Source organism: Hyla sarda, chromosome 11, assembly GCF_029499605.1.
Source record: "Hyla sarda isolate aHylSar1 chromosome 11, aHylSar1.hap1, whole genome shotgun sequence".
NCBI lineage: Eukaryota > Metazoa > Chordata > Amphibia > Anura > Hylidae > Hyla > Hyla sarda.
Window position 1 is genome coordinate 8,128,497 of NC_079199.1, and position 19,187 is coordinate 8,147,683.

The 19,187-nt window shown below is 41.3% G+C and overlaps 1 protein-coding gene and 1 long non-coding RNA gene across 3 annotated transcripts in view; one reads left to right on the forward strand and one right to left on the reverse strand.

Moving 5' to 3' along the window:
- The window catches only part of GCH1 (GTP cyclohydrolase 1), a 32,924-nt gene extending 20,444 nt beyond the window's left edge, over positions 1-12,480 (reverse strand). The window contains exon 1 of the mRNA XM_056547087.1: positions 11,543-12,480. Coding sequence (XP_056403062.1) covers positions 11,543-11,876 — 334 coding nt within the window. The 5' untranslated portion in view covers positions 11,877-12,480. The remainder of the gene's footprint in view (positions 1-11,542) is intronic.
- Positions 1,953-19,187, forward strand: part of LOC130295849 (uncharacterized) — a 59,069-nt gene continuing 41,834 nt past the window's right edge. Inside the window, exons 1-4 of one of the 2 annotated variants that reach the window (XR_008849026.1) lie at positions 1,953-2,057; positions 3,367-3,485; positions 3,971-4,247; positions 8,175-8,430. This is a non-coding gene — a long non-coding RNA (uncharacterized LOC130295849). Of the gene's footprint in view, positions 2,058-3,366; positions 3,486-3,970; positions 4,248-8,174; positions 8,431-19,187 lie in introns of those variants that run through there. The other variant, XR_008849025.1, reaches the window with a different exon arrangement.

Genomic DNA, 19,187 nt, shown 5'->3' on the forward strand with positions numbered 1-19,187 from the left:
AGTAGTTATATTCTTGTATATAGGAGCAGTATTATAGTAGTTATATTCTTGTATGTAGGAGGCAGTATTATAGTAGTTATATTCTTGTATATAGAAGCAGTATTATAGTAGTTATATTCTTGTATATAGGAGGCAGTATTATAGTAGTTATATTCTTGTATATAGGAGCAGTATTATAGTAGTTATATTCTTGTATATAGGAGCAGTATTATAGTAGTTATATTCTTGTAAATAGGAGCAGTATTATAGTAGTTATATTCTTGTATATATGTGGCAGTATTATAGTAGTTATATTCTTGTATATAGGAGGCAGTATTATAGTAGTTATATTCTTGTATATAGGAGCAGTATTATAGCAGTTATAGTCTTGCACATAGGTGGCAGTATTATAGTAGTTATATTCTTGTATATAGGAGGCAGTATTATAGCAGTTATATTCTTGTATATAGGAGGCAGTATTATAGTAGTTATATTCTTGTATATAGGAGCAGTGTTATAGTAGTTATATTCTTGTATATAGGAGGCAGTATTATAGTAGTTATATTCTTGTATATAGGAGGCAGTATTATAGTAGTTCTATTCTTGTATATAGGAGGCAGTATTATAGTAGTTATATTCTTGTATATAGGAGGCAGTATTATAGTAGTTATATTCTTATATATAGGAGCAGTATTATAGTAGTTATATTCTTGTATATAGGGGGCAGTATTATAGTAGTTATATTCTTGTATATAGGAGCAGTATTATAGTAGTTATATTCCTGTATATAGGAGCAGTATTATAGTAGTTATATTCTTGTATATACGTGGCAGTATTATAGCAGTCATATTCTTGCACATAGGTGGCACATAGGTTCTTTTTTTCCCTTAAAGGGGTAGTCCAGTGGTGAAAAACTTATCCCCTATCCTAAGGATAGGGGATAAGTTTGAGATCACGGAGGGTCCGACCGCTGGGGCCCCGGCTCTCCGCCCAGATAGCGGGTGTCGATCCCCGCACGAAGCGGCGGCCGACACGCCCCCTCAATACATCTCAATGGCAGAGCCGGAGATTGCCGAAGGCAGCGCTTCGGCTCTGCCATAGAGTTGTATTGAGGGGGCGTGTCGGCCGCAGCCTCGTGCGGAGGTCGACACGCCCTCTTCCCGCGGGCTGTCGGGGCTCCGTACAGGAGATCGCAGGGGACCCCAGCGGTCGGACCCCCCGCGATCTCAAATTTATCCCCTATCCTTAAGATAGGGGATAAGTTGTTCACCACTGGACTACTCCCTTAATGCACGTTACCCATGGGGATTTGGCTTCCCTGTTGATGTCACCTGTGACTGGTATTATCCTTTTAGAAAATATTGACTTTGATATTTTATGGCTATTTCAGCAGCTTGTGATTTCCTTCTTTCTATCTATGAACAGAACAGACGGTGATAACAGGACACTTTAATTTCCTGTGTCCTGGTCGCCTCATACAGGTAACCGTGGAAACACGAATGTGCGTCATTTCTCTACTTTCATTAAGTTAATGGCACTTTGAATGTTGTTCGGTCGTGTTTGTTCCTCATTGTATCCAGAATGACAGGGGCGATGAGTTTCGTCTGACATGTATCAATTAAACCCAATTATATTTGGATGAATAAACTTTGTACAAAAAGAAACATTGACGTTTCTCATAGAGAATAATTTGCCTTCTTGCAGGTGCAGAGTAGAAAACAACATGAAGCGTCAGATTGGTGGCCGCAGGTTATTGTATCCGCCATCTTGGTTTGGTATTTTGCATCCTGTCTATTGTAAACTACAAATGACACAATGGGGGAGATTTATCAAAACCTGTGCAAAGGAAAAGTTGCCCAGTTGCCCATAGCAACCAATCAGATCGCTTCTTTCATTTTGCACAGGCGTTGTTGAAAATGAAAGCAGCAATCTGATTGGTTGCTATGGGCAACTTTTCCTCTGGACAGGTTTTGAGGATTGTTCAGTGATGCAGAATATTGTGTAACTATGCGAAAGTTCATTGACACAAAGTAACACAAGCGATCGATATTCTCTCCTCGGGTGAAGGGTTAACACAGGTGAGTTCTCAGATTGTGCAATGCTCAGGAATATCCTTTGGGCTCCATCGCTCTTTATCAGTACAAAGGGTGGAGGTGAAGAGGTACAAACCGCGGACAATGTGCAATATCGGGATATGGAAGGAAAAGGTTCAGCAGCTTTAGAATAATGGTCACAATGATAATACAAGGACATTTCTGATGCCCATAACGGTCCCACATGCAGCATTCAAAGCGTATTTCACTGCAAATTTTCTGCTGCTGATTTTCCTGTCCATTTATTTCAATGGGTAGAAAAATACACAGCAGAAAATACGGTGAGTGAAATATACGTCTCCCTTATTATATACATATGGATGGAATCATCTGATTATAAGTTTATAGTATATCTATCTATCTATCTATCTATCTCATATCTATCTATCTCATATCTATCTATCTATCTATCTATCTCATATCTATCTATCTATCTATCGATCTATCTCATATCTATCTATCTATCTCATATCTATCTATCTATCTATCGATCTATCTCATATCTATCGATCTATCTCATATCTATCTATCTATCTCATATCTATCTATCTATCTCATATCTATCTATCTCTCATATCTATCTATCTATCTATCTCATATCTATCTATCTCTTATATCTATATATCTCATATCTATCTATCTATCTCATCTCATATCTATCTATCTAGCTCATATCTATCTATCTCATATCTATCTATCTCATATCTATCTATCTATCTCATATCTATCTAACTATATATCTCCTATCTATCTATCTCCTATCTATCTATCTCATATCTCTCTATCTCATATCTCTCTATCTCATATCTCTCTATCTATCTATCTCATATATATCTATCTCATATCTATCAATCACATATCTATCTTTCTATCTCATATCTATCTTTCTCATATCTATCTATCTATCTATCTACCTACCTATCTCATATCTATCTATCTATCTATCTATCTCATATCTCTCTATCTAATATCTATCTCATATCTATCTATCTATCTCATATCTATCTATCTATCTATCTACTATCTATCTCATATCTATCTCATATCTATCTTGTAGGTTCTTTTCTTACATCTATATTATGTATCTCTCTCATGTATGTAAATGCCTCTGATAGATCTTTCTTTCTCTATTTATCTATATGGTCATCTATCTGTCTGTCTATTATGTGTTCATTCCTTCATTCATTTTCTTCTATATTCTATAAACATAGACCCAATATATGCTTCTATATATATATCTATCTATCCATCGCTGATCTTTTTCCCTCTCTCTCATTTATCTATTCTTTCCTAGGTTTCCTCCATTCCCCCTCTGTCACCTAATACACGTATTGTCCTAATGGATCTGGACTGAGGTTCTGTATCAGCTGCGGCCCTAGAGATGGGGATCTGGTGTAACTCCGGCCCCTACAGGTGACGTCCATCCAAACACCATTTTGTTAACCCAAATAAATCCAAAATTCTTTGCTGTTTTCCTAGTATCACTTTGTAGGTGCAAAACTACAACTCCCAGCATGCCCGGACAGCCGAAGGCTGTCCGGGCATGCTGGGAGTTGTAGTTTTGCAACAGCTGGAGGCACCCTGGTTGGGAAACACTACTATAGAGGAGCCTAACTCCAGCTAAAATTGCTTTTAATGGGGTTGTATCAGGCTGGAACCAGCGCCACCCTTGTTAAGAGTCCGTGTCTGGTATTGCAGTTCAGCCTTATTGTAGTGAATATCAGATATAACTTATAGGCACTTGTTCTGAACACGTATTGAGAAAAAAATATGAAAAATAAATTATTTATATATATATATATATATATATATATATATATATATATATATATATATAACCAGTTTTAAAATATTCATAAAGGCAAATAAACTATGCTTTTTTTTAATTTTAATTGCAGGATGGCGCACATAAGCCAATACGTTATCCCTCTGCGGGTGTACCGCCCCTTTAATTAGAAATCTCTGTCTATCTATATGGAATTACAGTGACAATAACCAGGACGCGGCGAGGATAGACGGCGTTTCCCATTAAACCAAAAACAAACACCAGGTGCTGGAGGAGCGAGCGCACAAAGCCTTTTTATGTGACCGCGACGTGAATGGCGAGAGTGATGGGCGACGGGAAATGAAACAGATCGCTATGGAAACGCCACCTCCGCCGGTGAAGTCAATACGGTGAATTAAAATATTATGTTAAAATAATAAATGATCATGTGGGTATAATATGGAGTCGTGGAGGGGGGGGGGGGGGGGGAGGGTCGGCTTGAGGTGCGAGATGGATAGTTGTATTATCTATAAGGTTTTAAATAAATTTTCGGAAAGAAACCCGTTCCCCAAAATGAGCATAAATTGAAACGAATGGGCTTTACGTATCGGTGGCGTTCCCATCCCCCACGTTCATCTGGCTTTGTTTCGGAGATCTAAGCCGAAGCCGAATATAAAGGGGTACTCCGGTGGAAAACTTTTTTTTTTTTTTGTAAATGACTTCTATTAAAAAAATCTTTACTCTTCCAGTACTTATTAGCAGCTGTATGCTACAGAGGAAATTCTTTTCTTTTTTCTTTTTATTTCTTTTTTGTCTTGTCCACAGTGCTCTCCGCTGACACCTCTGTCCGTGTCAGGAACTGTCCAGAGCAGGAGAGGTTTGCTATGGGGATTTTCTCCTGCTCTGGACAGTTCCTGACACGGACAGAGGTGTCAGCAGAGAGCACTGTGGACAACACAAAAAAGAAATTCAATCAGAAAAGAATTTTGTCTGTAAAATACAGCTGCTAATAAGTACTGGAAGGGTAAAGATTTTTTTCATAGAAGTCATTTACAAATCTGTTTAACTTTCTGGCACCAGTTGATTTAAAAAAAAAAAAAAAAAAAAAGTTTTCCACGGGAGTACTCCTTTAAAGGGGTATTCCAGGCAAAAACTTTTTTTATATATATATCAACTGGCTCCGGAAGTTAAACAGATTTGTAAATTACTTCTATTAAAAAATCTTAATCCTTCCTATAGTTATTAGCTTCTGAAGTTTTCTGTCTAACTGCTCAATGATGATGTCACGTCCCGGGAGCTGTGCATGATGGGAGAATATCCCAATAGGAACTGCACAGCTCCAGGACGTGAGTCATCAGAGAGCAGTTAGACAGAAAACAACAACTCAACTTCAGAAGCTAATAACTTTTGGAAGGATTAAGATTTTTTAATAGAAGTAATTTACAAATCTGTTTAACTTTCCGGAGCCAGTTGATATATATATATATATATATATATATATATATATATATATATATAAAGTTTTTGCCTGGAATACCCCTTTAAACTTCTAGATCAGTGGGGATCGATAAAATCACTTTATTTAAGGTTAACAGCAGCCCTACATCCAGCGCAGACAACACTTGACGTGTTTCGTCCCTCCTCAGGACTTACTCGTAGTCCTATTAGTAAGGCCTGAGTGGCTGAAACGCATCAGTTGATGTCTGCTTATAATCGGAAAAGTATGGCGACACAAGGGGGAGGGGGGATTTATAAAAACCTGTGCAGAGGAAAAGTTGACCAGTTGCCCATAGCAACCAATCAGGTCACTTTTTTCATTTTTCACAGGCCTCTCTTTAAAAATGAAAGAAGCGATCTGATTGGTTGCTATGGCAGCTGTACCACTCTTCCTACACAGGTTTGGATAAATCTGCCCCACATAGACCAACATGAGACCTAAAGGGAAAAAATTTATAAAAATGACGCCCTAGTCAGCCGCTTATTTTTCTTCCATGTGTTGTTTTATTCTGATACGCTCCGGGGCGCGTCTCTGTCTCTTCCAGTCTCCTCGTCAGACTGCGATCTGCAGCGAGACGCGGCGGCCAGAGGGGGATATCAATGTCCGTCCCTCTATTACTGATAACAAGGCATGAGCTGGGGTCATGGTGACTACGGACGATGTCTGCGGAGGACACTTTGTCTATTGATTTACGATTCGCTTTGCTGTGGTTGAAGGTCTATTGATTGGGGGCAGAGGTACGCAGCAGTAATAGACTTTGATGATAACTTTAACTTGGGCTGCGTTCACACCACGATTTGACCTTCTGATGTACAGATATGATTTCGGAAGCTCAAATCGCCTGAAATCATATCTGTGCACGGATAGGTACGGACAGATACGGAGCCATTAACTATTATGGGGCTGCGGACCCGATCGTAGTCAGCTAGTGACTACCATCTGGTCATTTTCTCAGGGGATCCGATTTTTGACTCGGAATGAAAATCGTGGTCAGAGATGCTGAGAAAATGACCAGAACGGGTCCGCAGACCCTTAATAGTTAATGGCTCCGTATCGGTCAGTACCTATCCGAGTACAGATACGATTTCAGGCGATTTGAGCTTCCAAAATCGTATCTGTGCATCAGAAGGTCAAATCGTGGTGTGAACGCAGCCTTAGACTTTGGTTATGGCCTAGTCCTAGGGAAACATGCAGTGCTTGGATTAGGGGGTGGGGGTGCTATAAATGGTGGTGTTATTGTGTACTTGGGGGGGTGGTGGTCTTATAATGGTGGCGTAGGTGTGTAATGGGGGATGGTCTTATGGTGGTGGTGTTGGTGTGTAATTGGGAGGGGGGGGGTCTTATGATTGTGGTGTTGGTGTGTAATGAGGAGGGGGGATGGTCTTATGATTGTGGTGTTGGTGTGTAATGGGGAGGGGGGATGGTTTTATGATTGTGGTGTTGGTGTGTAATGAGGAGGGGGGATGGTCTTATGATTGTGATGTTGGTGTGTAATGGGGGATGGTCTTATGATTGTGGTGTTGGTGTGTAATGGGGAGGGGGGATGGTCTTATGATTGTGGTGTTGGTGTGTAATGGGGAGGGGGGATGGTCTTATGATTGTGATGTTGGTGTGTAATGGGGAATAGTCTTATTATAGTGGTGTTGGTGTGTAATGGGGAGGGGGGATGGTCTTATGATGGTGGTGGTGGTGGTGTGTAATGGGGAATGGTCTTATGATGGTGGTGTTGGTGTGTAATGGGGGATGGTCTTATGATTGTGGTGTTGGTGTGTAATGGGGAGGGGGGATGGTCTTATGATGGTGGTGGTGGTGTGTAATGGGGAGGGGGGATGGTCTTATGATTGTGGTGTTGGTGTGTAATGGGGAGGGGGGATGGTCTTATGATTGTGGTGTTGGTGTGTAATGGGGAATGGTCTTATTATGGTGGTGTTGGTGTGTAATGGGGAGGGGGGATGGTCTTATGATGGTGGTGTTGGTGTGTAATGGGGAGGGGGGATGGTCTTATGATTGTGGTGTTGGTGTGTAATGGGGAATGGTCTTATTATGGTGGTGTTGGTGTGTAATGGGGAGGGGGGATGGTCTTATGATGGTGGTGTTGGTGTGTAATGGGGAGGGGGGATGGTCTTATGATTGTGGTGTTGGTGTGTAATGGGGAGGGGGGTCTTATGATTGTGGTGTTGGTGTGTAATGGGGAGGGGGGTCTTATTATGGTGGTGTTGGTGTGTAATGGGGAGGGGGGTCTTATGATGGTGGTGTTGGTGTGTAATGGGGAGGGGGGATGGTCTTATGATTGTGGTGTTGGTGTGTAATGGGGAGGGGGGTCTTATGATGGTGGTGTTGGTGTGTAATGGGGAGGGGGGTCATATGATGGTGGTGTTGGTGTGTAATGGGGAGGGGGGTCTTATGATGGTGGTGTTGGTGTGTAATGGGGAGGAGGGTCTTATGATGGTGGTGTTGGTGTGTAATGGGGAGGAGGGTCTTATGATGGTGGTGTTGGTGTGTAATGGGGAGGGGGGTCTTATGATGGTGGTGTTGGTGTGTAATGGGGAGGGGGGTCTTATGATGGTGGTGTTGGTGTGTAATAGGGAGGAGGGTCTTATGATGGTGGTGTTGGTGTGTAATAGGGAGGGGGTTGGTCTTGGGGTGGTTTTTTGGTGGTGGTGTGTGCATGGGGGGGTGGGTGCTATTGGTGGTGAAGTTGGTATGTTGTTCTGTGTGCTCTGTGCAGGTGCTATTTGTGGTGGTGTGCGCTGGGGGGTGGTCTTATATTTATTATATTATTTGTATCAGAATTATTTTAATGTAATTTACTTCTCCATTTTATTCTTGACTATCTTAGAACAGCTGGGTGACAATCCCATTGGAAGCCGCCACCATATTTACGGCCACCCAGATACGAAAGATATTTAAAGACCCAAAGGGGGGGAAATGTTCTTGGATTTATTTATTTATTATCATTGTAACGTTTTATTTATAAATATTCTCTTAGCTGAATAATCTGTCAATATCAATGATCACTACCGATGCCCTAATCTCCAAACATATTGTGTAAGATTTGGGTAAACGCCAAGTGGCGTGATTTCTATTTATTTTTTTCGGAGGCTTTGAACCCTGTGATGTGATTGGCTGTTGAGCGGAGGCCTGGCACATTCACCCCCTTCTCCTCAGCCAATAGATGGGTGGTAACAGTCGGTTGCGTGTTACCCTTGTGGCTTTATTCTGCATTTCGGTAAATGTTCCACTTGATCTCCCTCTTGGTTGGCCTCCATGTCCTGGACAAGATACTATAAGGTGCGACCAATATTAAAAGGAACACGATGACAACTATTGCTTTCTGTTATCTGACTTGTCACCCTGAGGCTGACTGCATAGTTCTTTATAAAGGGGGTTATCCAGGTATCGAAAACACAGCGCCCCACCTGTCCTCAGGTTGTGCATGGTATTACAACTTGGCTCCATTTACTGAGCTGCAATGCCACATACAACCTGGGGACAGGAGTGGTGCTGTTTTGTTTTTAGAAGAAATCAGCTCTGATTTCCTAATTTAACCCCGTTTATTTGGAAAGACTGAAAAGTCCAGAAAATTATTTTGGAGAACGTCTAAAACATATACAGTGGTCCCTCAAGTTACAATATTAATTGGTTCTGGGACGACCATTGTAAGTTGAAACCATTGTATGTTGAGACCAGAACTCTATGGAAACCTGGTAATTGGTTCTAAAGGCACCAAAATGTCATCCAAAAATAGGGAAAAAGTGAGAATTAAATAAAAATAAGTAGATAACTAATATAGATAAAGCAAATCCTTATATATAAAAGTAAGAAAGATCTGCTGGGAGCTGTAATCATTGTCTATTTCAGTGTTTCCCAAGCAGGGAGCCTCCAGCTGTTGCAAAACTACAACTCCCAGCATGCCCGGACAGCCTTTGGCTGTCCGGGCATGCTGGGAGTTGTAGTTTTGCAACAGCTGGGGCCACCCTGCTTGGGAAACACTGGTCTATGTAGAAGACAGGAGCTTCTTCAGGGTCCTGTAAGTAAAAAAGTAATGGAGTCGCCCTCACCTGGAGCAGCTAACCCTGGTACAGGTTAAGAGTACAGAACATGTAATACCTTCCTGTACTGTAGGGGACGCTACCAGACACCAGTCAGTGCATACACTTCAGTAATACAGGTAAAGAGTACAGAACATGTAATACCTCCCTGTACTGTAGGGGGCGCTATCAGACACCAGTCAGTGCATACGCTTCAGTAATACAGTGAATGCCCATTCTGATTGGTCAGTTCTTCCGGCCATTGACACGTTTCGCAGATCTGGACTGTCTGTACATTGTATGTTGAGTCTGGTTTCAACTTACGATGGTCCAGAAAAGACCATTGAATGTTGAAACTATTGTATGTTGAGGCCATTGTAAGTTGAGTGATCACTGTACATAATTGACCGAAGTCATCCTCCCCTCTTATATGGCTCCTGTACTATTATTAACCGGTAAGGTTAACATTATACAATCTGGATACCAATCTGTTCCTGGAAAAGATGGTTAAGAACCAGCTGTCCAGGCATGCTGGGAGTTGTAGTTTTGCAACAGCTGGAGGCACCCTGGTTAGGAAACACCACCATAGAGCCTAAGACTTCTAACTGTGAAACTTTAGCTGTTGTAAAACTACAACTCTCAGCATGCCCACAGTTAAAGGTTCACAGTTTGAAGACTTAGGCTCTGTGGCAGTGTTTCCTAACCAGGGTGTCTCTAGCTGTTGCAAAACTACAACTCCCAGCATGCCCAGACAGCCAGCGGCTGTCTGGGCATGCTGAGAGTTGTAGTTTTGCAACAGCTAAAGATCCACAGTTTAAAAACTTAGGCTCTGCAGCAGTGTTTCCCAACCAGGGTGCCTCCAGCTGTTGCAAAACTACAACTCCCAGCATGCTGGGAGTTGTAGTTTTGCAACAGCTAAAGATCCACAGTTTAAAAACTTAGGCTCTGCAGCAGTGTTTCCCAACCAGGGTGCCTCCAGCTGTTGCAAAACTACAACTCCCAGCATGCCCGGACAGCCTAAGTCTTCAAAGTGTGGACCTTTAGCTGCTGCAAAACTACAACCCTCACAATGCCCGGAAAGCCAACGGCTGTCTGAGCATGCTGGGAGTTGCAGTTTTGCAACAGCTGAAGGTCCACAGTTTAAGACCACTGCTATAGAGATTGTCATCCAGAAAGCGGAAAAGAAAATCTGTTAATGATTTATCCCATATTTTCATATGACATGTTGAAATCCTACAAATCCCTCCCCTCCCCCCACATATTGTTATCATCCACCTTTTCCCCAAAAAAACTCTAGTTTCGGGATCCCCAGTACCTTAAATTTTACATTTAAATCAATAACTAAAACGGATACATTTAAATCAATAACTAAAATAGATACATTTAAATCAATAACTAAAACGGATACATTTAAATCAATAACTATAACGGATACATTTAAATCAATAACTATAACGGTTACATTTAAATCAATAACTAAAACAGATAAACCTTAATCAATAACTAAAATGGATACATTTAAATCAATAACTAAAAGGGATACATTTAAATCAATAACTAAAACGAAGACATTTAAATCAATAACTAAAATGGATAAATCTTAATCAATAACTAAAACGGATACATTTAAATCAATAACTAAAACAGTTACATTTAAATCAATAACTAAAACGGATAAATCTTAATCAATAACTAAAACGGATAAATCTTAATCAATAACTAAAACGGATACATTTAAATCAATAACTAAAACGGATAAATCTTAATCAATAACTAAAATGGATAAATTTAAATCAATAACTAAAATGGATAAATTTAAATCAATAACTAAAATGGATAAATTTAAATCAATAACTAAAATGGATAAATTTAAATCAATAACTAAAATGGATAAATTTAAATCAATAACTAAAATGGAGACATTTAAATCAATAACTAAAATGGATAAATTTAAATCAATAACTAAAATGGATAAATTTAAATCAATAACTAAAATGGATAAATCTTAATCAATAACTAAAATGGATAAATTTAAATCAATAACTAAAACGGAGACATTTAAAGTTGCGGAGGCGTCTCTGATGCCTTCAAGAAGGTCTAAGGAACGTCAAGGGGAACATCTGACGCTCCCTCCCACCCGCTGAGCCACAAGTCTTCCCTATAGTGAGGCACTCACCTGATATGGTCTCCTGGTAGCCCTTGGTGAAGAACTGCATGGCGGTCGCTGCCCTCCAGGGGGTCTTCAGCAGTCCCTGCCTTCCAGGGTCTTCTCCCAGCGCCCTCAGGATGGTACTATAAGCCGCCGCCAAGGAAGGAAGGTTCATCTCATTGTCCTCCTCGCTGCGAGTTCTTTCTTCCCTCCAGCTCTCCAGGGGCGGGGTGCTCACCTCAGACCTACCCCGTTCCGCACGACCCAACGCCGAAGAGGAGTCCTTCTTATCTTCTTGCAGAAATCCATTGCAGTTGACCGGTTTCTTCTCCGCCAAGGGTCTGGACTTGACCGGATCCATGTCGGTGGGAGAAGACTCCTCGAAGATCTGCGATGGTCTACGATGAAGCTTTTCCTCGTACGTCTCAAACTTCTGGGAAGTTCTGAAAGTTCATCACTAGGTAAAGTCCTACCTGAGATGTGGAGATAGTCGACTGCTCACGGCAAAGCTGGTGGGGTCAAAGATCAGAAGGTTGGGGGTCGTCTAGATAGGAGGCTACGGTCATAGAGTCTTACCCTGGACGGACATATTGAGCGTGGACCAAGAGTTGGGGGTCTTCACCGGAGATGTTCTGGGATCGGTTCCGTCAGACGAGATGTTCTGGAGCTTCTAGATCAGCGCCGATGGTCTCCATTCACTACCAAGTCTTCAGCTACCGGGGATAGGCTACACTTTCTGATAGATTGCAAGCCTTTGTGGTGCACACGTGGTTGGAGCGGGCAGGCTCGGAGATTCAGGGCGGACGTGCACCTGGGGGGGCAGCAGTCCCTGAGCTTTGCTCCTCTTTCAGATCTCAGCAGGTTACAGCTGCTTTATGTAGCTTTTACCGGACAGCCCATCCATTCACACACACCCCCCCCTATTGGCCATCGCATTTTGTGCGTCACCGACGGCTCGTAAGAGGATCAGGGAGGAGAATGAGGAGGGAGTCAGAGCTATGGGGTGGGGGGAAGAGACGGAGAAAGTGCCCTGAGCACAGGAAGGAAGGAATTACATCTGTATCATAGAACATGTAGGAGATCGGCTGTTCTGTTGTTTTATGCTGCGCTGTCCCTTTAAATTTCACAGAAATTGTTTTGTATAGTGTGAATACAGGTCAGCAAGAGTCTAAGAGTTCAAGATTACACATAGTAGTATCCAGAAGAAATACATGGTTTTATATAATGCAGTGTTTCCCAGCCGGCGGTAGTGAAACTACAACTCCCAGCATGCCCGGACAGCCTTCGGCTGTCCGGGCATGCTGGGAGTTGTAGTTTCGCAACAGCTGGAGGCACACTAGTTGGGAAATGCTGGTATAATGAAACCTTATGCGTTTGTTCAGTGATTTTTTTCTTCTTCTATTAATTACTTATGTTTTGCAAGATCTCTGCTTGCTGTCATCTAATAGGCACTGTCCCTGTTTACTTCGAGTGCATAATAATCTGTCATGATCATGTGATGGACACAAAGGTGCTCAGCTTATTAAAAGACCGAGCTCTGATAACTGTAATGACTGTCCGCAAGATCTCTGCTTGCTGTCATCTAATAGGCACCGTCCCTGTTTACTTCCAGTGCATAATAATCTGTCATGATCATGTGATGGACACAAAGGTGCTCAGTTTATTACAAGACCGAGCTCTGATAACTGTAATGACTGTTTGCAAGATCTCTGCTTGCTGTAATCTAATAGGCACCATCCCTGTTTACTTCTAGTGCATAATAATGTCATGATCATGTGATTGACACAAAGGTGCTCAGCTTATTACAGGAACGAACTCTGATAATTGTACTCACAGTTTACAAGATCTCTGCTTGCTGTCATACAGTAGGAACCTTCCTTGTTTAATATCAATAATCTGTCCTGATCATGTGATGGACACAAGATCTCTGCTTGTTGTCATCTAATAGGCACCATGACAGTTTACTTCCAGTGCATAATAATCTGTCCTGATCATGTGATGGACACAAGATCTCTGCTTGTTGTCATCTAATAGGCACAATAACAGTTTGCTTCCAGTGCATAATAATCTGTCCAGATCATGTGATGGACACAAAGGTGCTAATCTTATTACAAGCCCGAGCTCTGATAACTGTACTCACTGTTTGCAAGATCTCTGCTTGCAGTCATTCAATAGGAACATTGTTCGTATACCAGTGAATAGTAATCTGTCCGGGTCATGTGATGGACACAAAGGATCTCAGTTTATTACAAGACAAAACTATGATAATTGTTCTCACAGTTTGCAAGATCTCTGCTTGCTGTCATCCAGTAGGCAACATCCCTGTTTTACTTCCTGTGCATAATATTCTGTGCTGATCATGTGAAGGATACGAAGGAGCTCAGGCTCATGACAAGACCAAGCTCTGATAATTGTACTCTCATTTTACAAGATCTCTGCTTGCTGTCATTTAGTAAGAACCTTCATTGTTTTATACCAGTGAATAATAATCTGCCCTGATCATGTGATGGACACAAAAGTGTTCGGTGAATGACAAGACCAAGCTACGATAATTGTATTAACATTTTAGAAGACCTCTGCTTGCTGTCATTCAGAGAATAGAAATCTGTCTTGATCATGTGAAGGACACAAGATCTCTGCTTGCTTTAATAATATTCTGCGCTGATCATGTGAGGCATACGAAGGCGCTCGGCTCATGTCAAGACTCTGATCATTGTTCTCTCATTTTACAAGATCTCTGCTTGCTGTTATTTATTAGGAACTTTCATTGGTTTATACCAGTCAATAATAATCTGCCCTGATCATGTGATGGACACAAAGGTGTTTAGCTCATTACAAGAACGAGTTTTGGTGATTGTACTCGCAGTTTACAAGATCTCTGCTTGCTGTCATTCATGGAATAGAAATCTGCTCTGATCATGTGATGCACGCACAGGTAGAAGGAGTGATTTATGACCACTATGCTGTAAAGAAGTGTGACCGTCACATGATCATCTCCGGCTTCTTACAGCGATACAGTAAAGTGATAAAATTCTGCAGCTAATGTTTCCCAACCAGGGTGCCTTGAACTGTTGCAAAACTACAACTCCCAGCATGCCCGGACAGCCAACGGCTGTCCGGGCATGCTGGGAGTTGTAGTTTTGCAACAGCTGGAGGCACACAGGATAGAAAACACTGTACACTTAGTGGGAGTTTCTTTTCTTTTTTGTATCAACTGGCTCCAGAAACAAATTTGTAAATTACTTCTATTAAAAAAGCTTAATCCTTTCAATAATTATCAGCTGCTGAAGTTGAGTTGTTGTTTTCTGTCTGGCAACAGTGCTCTCTGCTGACATCTCTGCTTGTCTCGGGAACTGCACAGAGTAGAAGAGGTTCGCTATGGGGATTTGTTTCTAAACTGGGAGGTTCCGCGACAGGTGTCATCAGAGAGCACTTAGACAGAAAAGAACAACTCAACTTCAGAAGCTCATAAGTACTGAAAGGATGAAGATTTTTTAATAGAAGTAATTTACAAATCTGTTTAACTTTCTGGCGCCAGTTGAGATTATATATATATATATGTATAAAGTTTTTTCCTGGATAACCCCTTTAATGCATATGGATTCATAAAGCTGGTATTGAACTCAATGGTAGCTGTATAGGTCTGTATGCAGTGAGCTCCCCCTAGTGGTGGCTCCAGGTAAGCAGAATTATCATTATTGTCAGTATTGTTGTGAATATTGTTGAGCTGGTCGGGTTCCTACAAATCCTTTTAATGTTGTTACTAGAGATGAGCGAACTTACAGTAAATTCGATTCGTCACAAACTTCTCAGCTCGGCGGTTGTGGACTTTTCCTGCATAAATTAGTTCAGCTTTCAGGCGCTCCGGTGGGCTGGAAAAGGTGGATACAGTCCTAGGAAAGAGTCTCCTAGGACTGTATCCACCTTTTCCAGCCCACGGGAGCACCTGAAAGCTGAACTCATTTATGCAGGAAAAGTCCGCAACCGCCGAGCTGAGAAGTTTGTGACGAATCGAATTTACTGTAAGTTTGCTCATCTCTAGTTGTTACATTTATAGGACACTTTATGGGTTCTCTTAACCCTTGAGATACAGTATACTGCGACAGATGATTCTATAGAGTTGCAGATGTCTCCGAGTGACGTCCTGTGATTGGTCCCATCAGGCTTCATCCCATTTGTTTATATTCGTTTTAAACTTCTCTGGGGTTGGGGGCCCCGGACCCCTGTTCTTGATGAGGCTCTCAGTGATCATATATGTATCCCTAATCCTTTTTGATGGGATAATCCCAATAACAGTGATCTGCCCATTATCAGCAGATGGAGGTCTGTATTAATACCGAACCATTGTCTGACCTGTCCGTGGTGCTGATCGTCAGACAGTACGTCCTATATATTCATCTGATATTCATCCATCTCTCACATCGATCTATTAGGGCTGCACTAGATATCGCAAAAGCAATTGAATCGCAGTTTTTGCTTTTCGCGATATAGCGATACGGCCCCCTGGGTGCTGCTGCGGGCGGGGGAAGCCAGAGCAGGTGAAAACATATTAAAATACTAATAATCAGTGTTTCCCAACCAGGGTGCCTCCAGTTGTTGCAAAACTACAACTCCCAGCATGACCTGACCGGCAAAGACTATCTGGGCATGCTGGTAGTAGCAGTTTCACAACAGCTGGAGGCACACTGGTAGAAAAACACTGAGCAAAGTAAAAGGGCGGGGGGTGGGGAGATGATATGACAGGGAGAATCATGTAACGGGAGAATAATGTGACGGGGGGAGAATTTAGCAGAGGGAGGGGGAATGTGATGGGAGAAGATGTGACCATTAGGGGAGAATGTGACAGGGGGAGATGTGAAATGGGCGGTGGGCATGAAATGGCGGGATTTCACCATTTATTTATTATATTGAAATTGCAATATTTAGGCCCATAATCGCACATTTTCCCCATATCATGCAGCCCTACTATCTATTTATGCTGGAAAACATTTTTTTCAAATCAACTGGTGCCAGAAAGTTAAACAGATTTTTAAATGACTTCTATTTAAAAAAAAATCTTAATCCTACCAGTACTTATCAGCTGCTGTATGCTTCAAAGGAAGTTGTGTAGTTCTTTCCCGTCTGACCACATTGCTCTCTGCTGACACCTCTGTCCATGTCAGGAACTGTCCAGAGTAGGAGCAAATCCCCATAGCAAACCCCTTCTGCTCTGGACAGTTCCTGACATGGACAAAGGTGTCAGCAGAGAGCACTGTGGTCAGACTGGAAAGAACTACACAACTTCCTGTGGAGCTAAAATAGAAGTAATTTACAAATCTGTACAACTTTCTGGAGCCAGTTAATTGGAAAAAATTGTTTCCCTCTGGAGTACCCCTTTAATGGCCGTGTTGAGTTACTCTGAGGGGACACAACATTAAGCGCTATATACAGGCCGTGCACTCACTACATTGGGACATTTTTTCTTGTAGCCAGGACAAGGCTGGGATTTGGAGGGGTCCATTTCATTGTATTAGATCACCAGAGATCCTCACATTAACCCCTTCACTGCCTTAGACCACAAGGTCTATTGGAATTAACCCCCCTCCCCACCTGTTATATTCACTTTTAACCTTTGCATTGCACTAGACCACCAGGAACTTTGACATCCCTGCACTTCCCTAGATGCCGCAGGATCCCAAGATTAACCCATTCACTGTTCTATACCGTCAAGAATATTGGCATTAACCCTTGGATCTGTCCTTTATTGCCATAATACAGATATTAAAAGGTGTTATCCAGGAAAAAACTTTTTTTTTTTATATATCAACTGGTTCCAGAAAGTTAAACAGATTTGTAAATGACTTCTATTAAAAAATCTTAATCCTTTCAGTACTTATGAGCTTCTGAAGTTAAGGTTGTTCTTTTCTAAGTAATCTCTGATGACACCTGTCTCGGGAAACGCCCAGTTTAGAAGCAAATCCCCATAGCAAACCTCTTCTAAACTGGGCGGTTCCCGAGACACGTGTCATCAGAGAGGACTTAGAAAAGAACAACCTTAACTTCAGAAGCTCATAAGTACTGAAAGGATTAAGATTTTTTAATAGAAGTAATATACAAATCTATTTAACTTTCTGGAGCCAGTTGAGATATATATATATATATATATATATATATATATATATATATATAAAAAGTTTTTTCCTGGAATACCCCTTTAACCCCCTCACTTCCTTAGACCCCCCCCCCCCCCCTCCAAGGGATGTAAACAATATCCTTTTCGTATAGACCTGTATGTGGTTTAATACTTTTTGCCTGGATGCCATGTGTCCTTGTATATGGGGCTGATTATTAGGGCGTTGTTTATTCGGATTTATTTAGTTTAGTTTTTCCCAGGTTGGAGGGAACATTGGCAGCAATGCAGCTGAAAGTTATGGACAGGATGTGCCCTTAAAGCAGTGTTTCCCAACCAGGGGGCCTCCAGCTGTTGCAAAACTACAACTCCCAGTATGCCCGGACAGCCTTTGGCTGTCCGGGCATGCTGGGAGTTGTAGTTTTGCAACAGCTGGAGGCCTCCTGGTTGGGAAACACTGCCTTAAAGCATGGGGGACTATGACGACCTATTGCACCATCGCCCATTGAACATTTAGTTTTTGTTCTGCCTCACTAAAGTATGTTCGTACAGATCAGAATGCCGAATTTCCACGTTGTCATTGACTAATGAAACCTTGCCTAAAGACATCTGAGACTAATATTAAACGGGTACTCCCCCCGGAAAACATATATATATATTTTTTTAATCAACTGGTGCCAGAAAGTTAAACAGATTTGTAAATTACTTCTATTAAAAAATCTTAATCCTTGCAGTACTTAGCTGCTATATGCTCCACAGGAAGTTATTTTCCTTTCGAATTTCCTTTCTGTCTGACCACAGTGCTCTCTGCTGACCCCTATGTCCATTTTAGGAACTGTCCGGAGCAGGATAGGTTTGCTATGGGGGATTTGCTCCTACTTTGGACGGTTCCTAAAATGGACAGAGGTGTCAGCAGAGAGCACTGTGGTCAGGCAGAAAGGAAATTCAAAAAGAAAAGAACTTCCTATGGAGCATACAGCTGCTAATAAGTACTGGAAGGATAAAGATTATTATTTTTTTTTAATAGAAGTAATTTACAAATCTGGGAAAATATATGTATATACCAGTCCTCAAGAACACTAGGGATGTGTAGAATAAAGAGGAAAGAAAATAGTGGATCTAATAAGGATTTATTAATATATGTATATATGTAAGTAAATGCAAATAAATCACCAATGGTGATCAAACAATGGTGATTTATTTGCATTTACTTACATATATACATATATTAATAAATCCTTATTAGATCCACTATTTTCTTTCCTCTTTATTCTACACATCCCTAGTGTTCTTGAGGACTGGTATATACATATATTTTCCCATTTTTTGACTAGGCCTGATTGGGTGAAGGCATCACCTTTAATCTCGAACACTCTCCTTACCTTTATCTTTAAGTGAGCTACACATCCTATTGTCCATTGTTTACAAATCTGTTTAACTTTCTGGCACCAGTTGATAAAAATAAATAAATAACAATAATAAAATGATTTCCAGGGGAGTACCCCTTTAAGATTGAAGCATCAGACGCCTATGATTATTTTCCACATCCTGATTTAGCCTGCG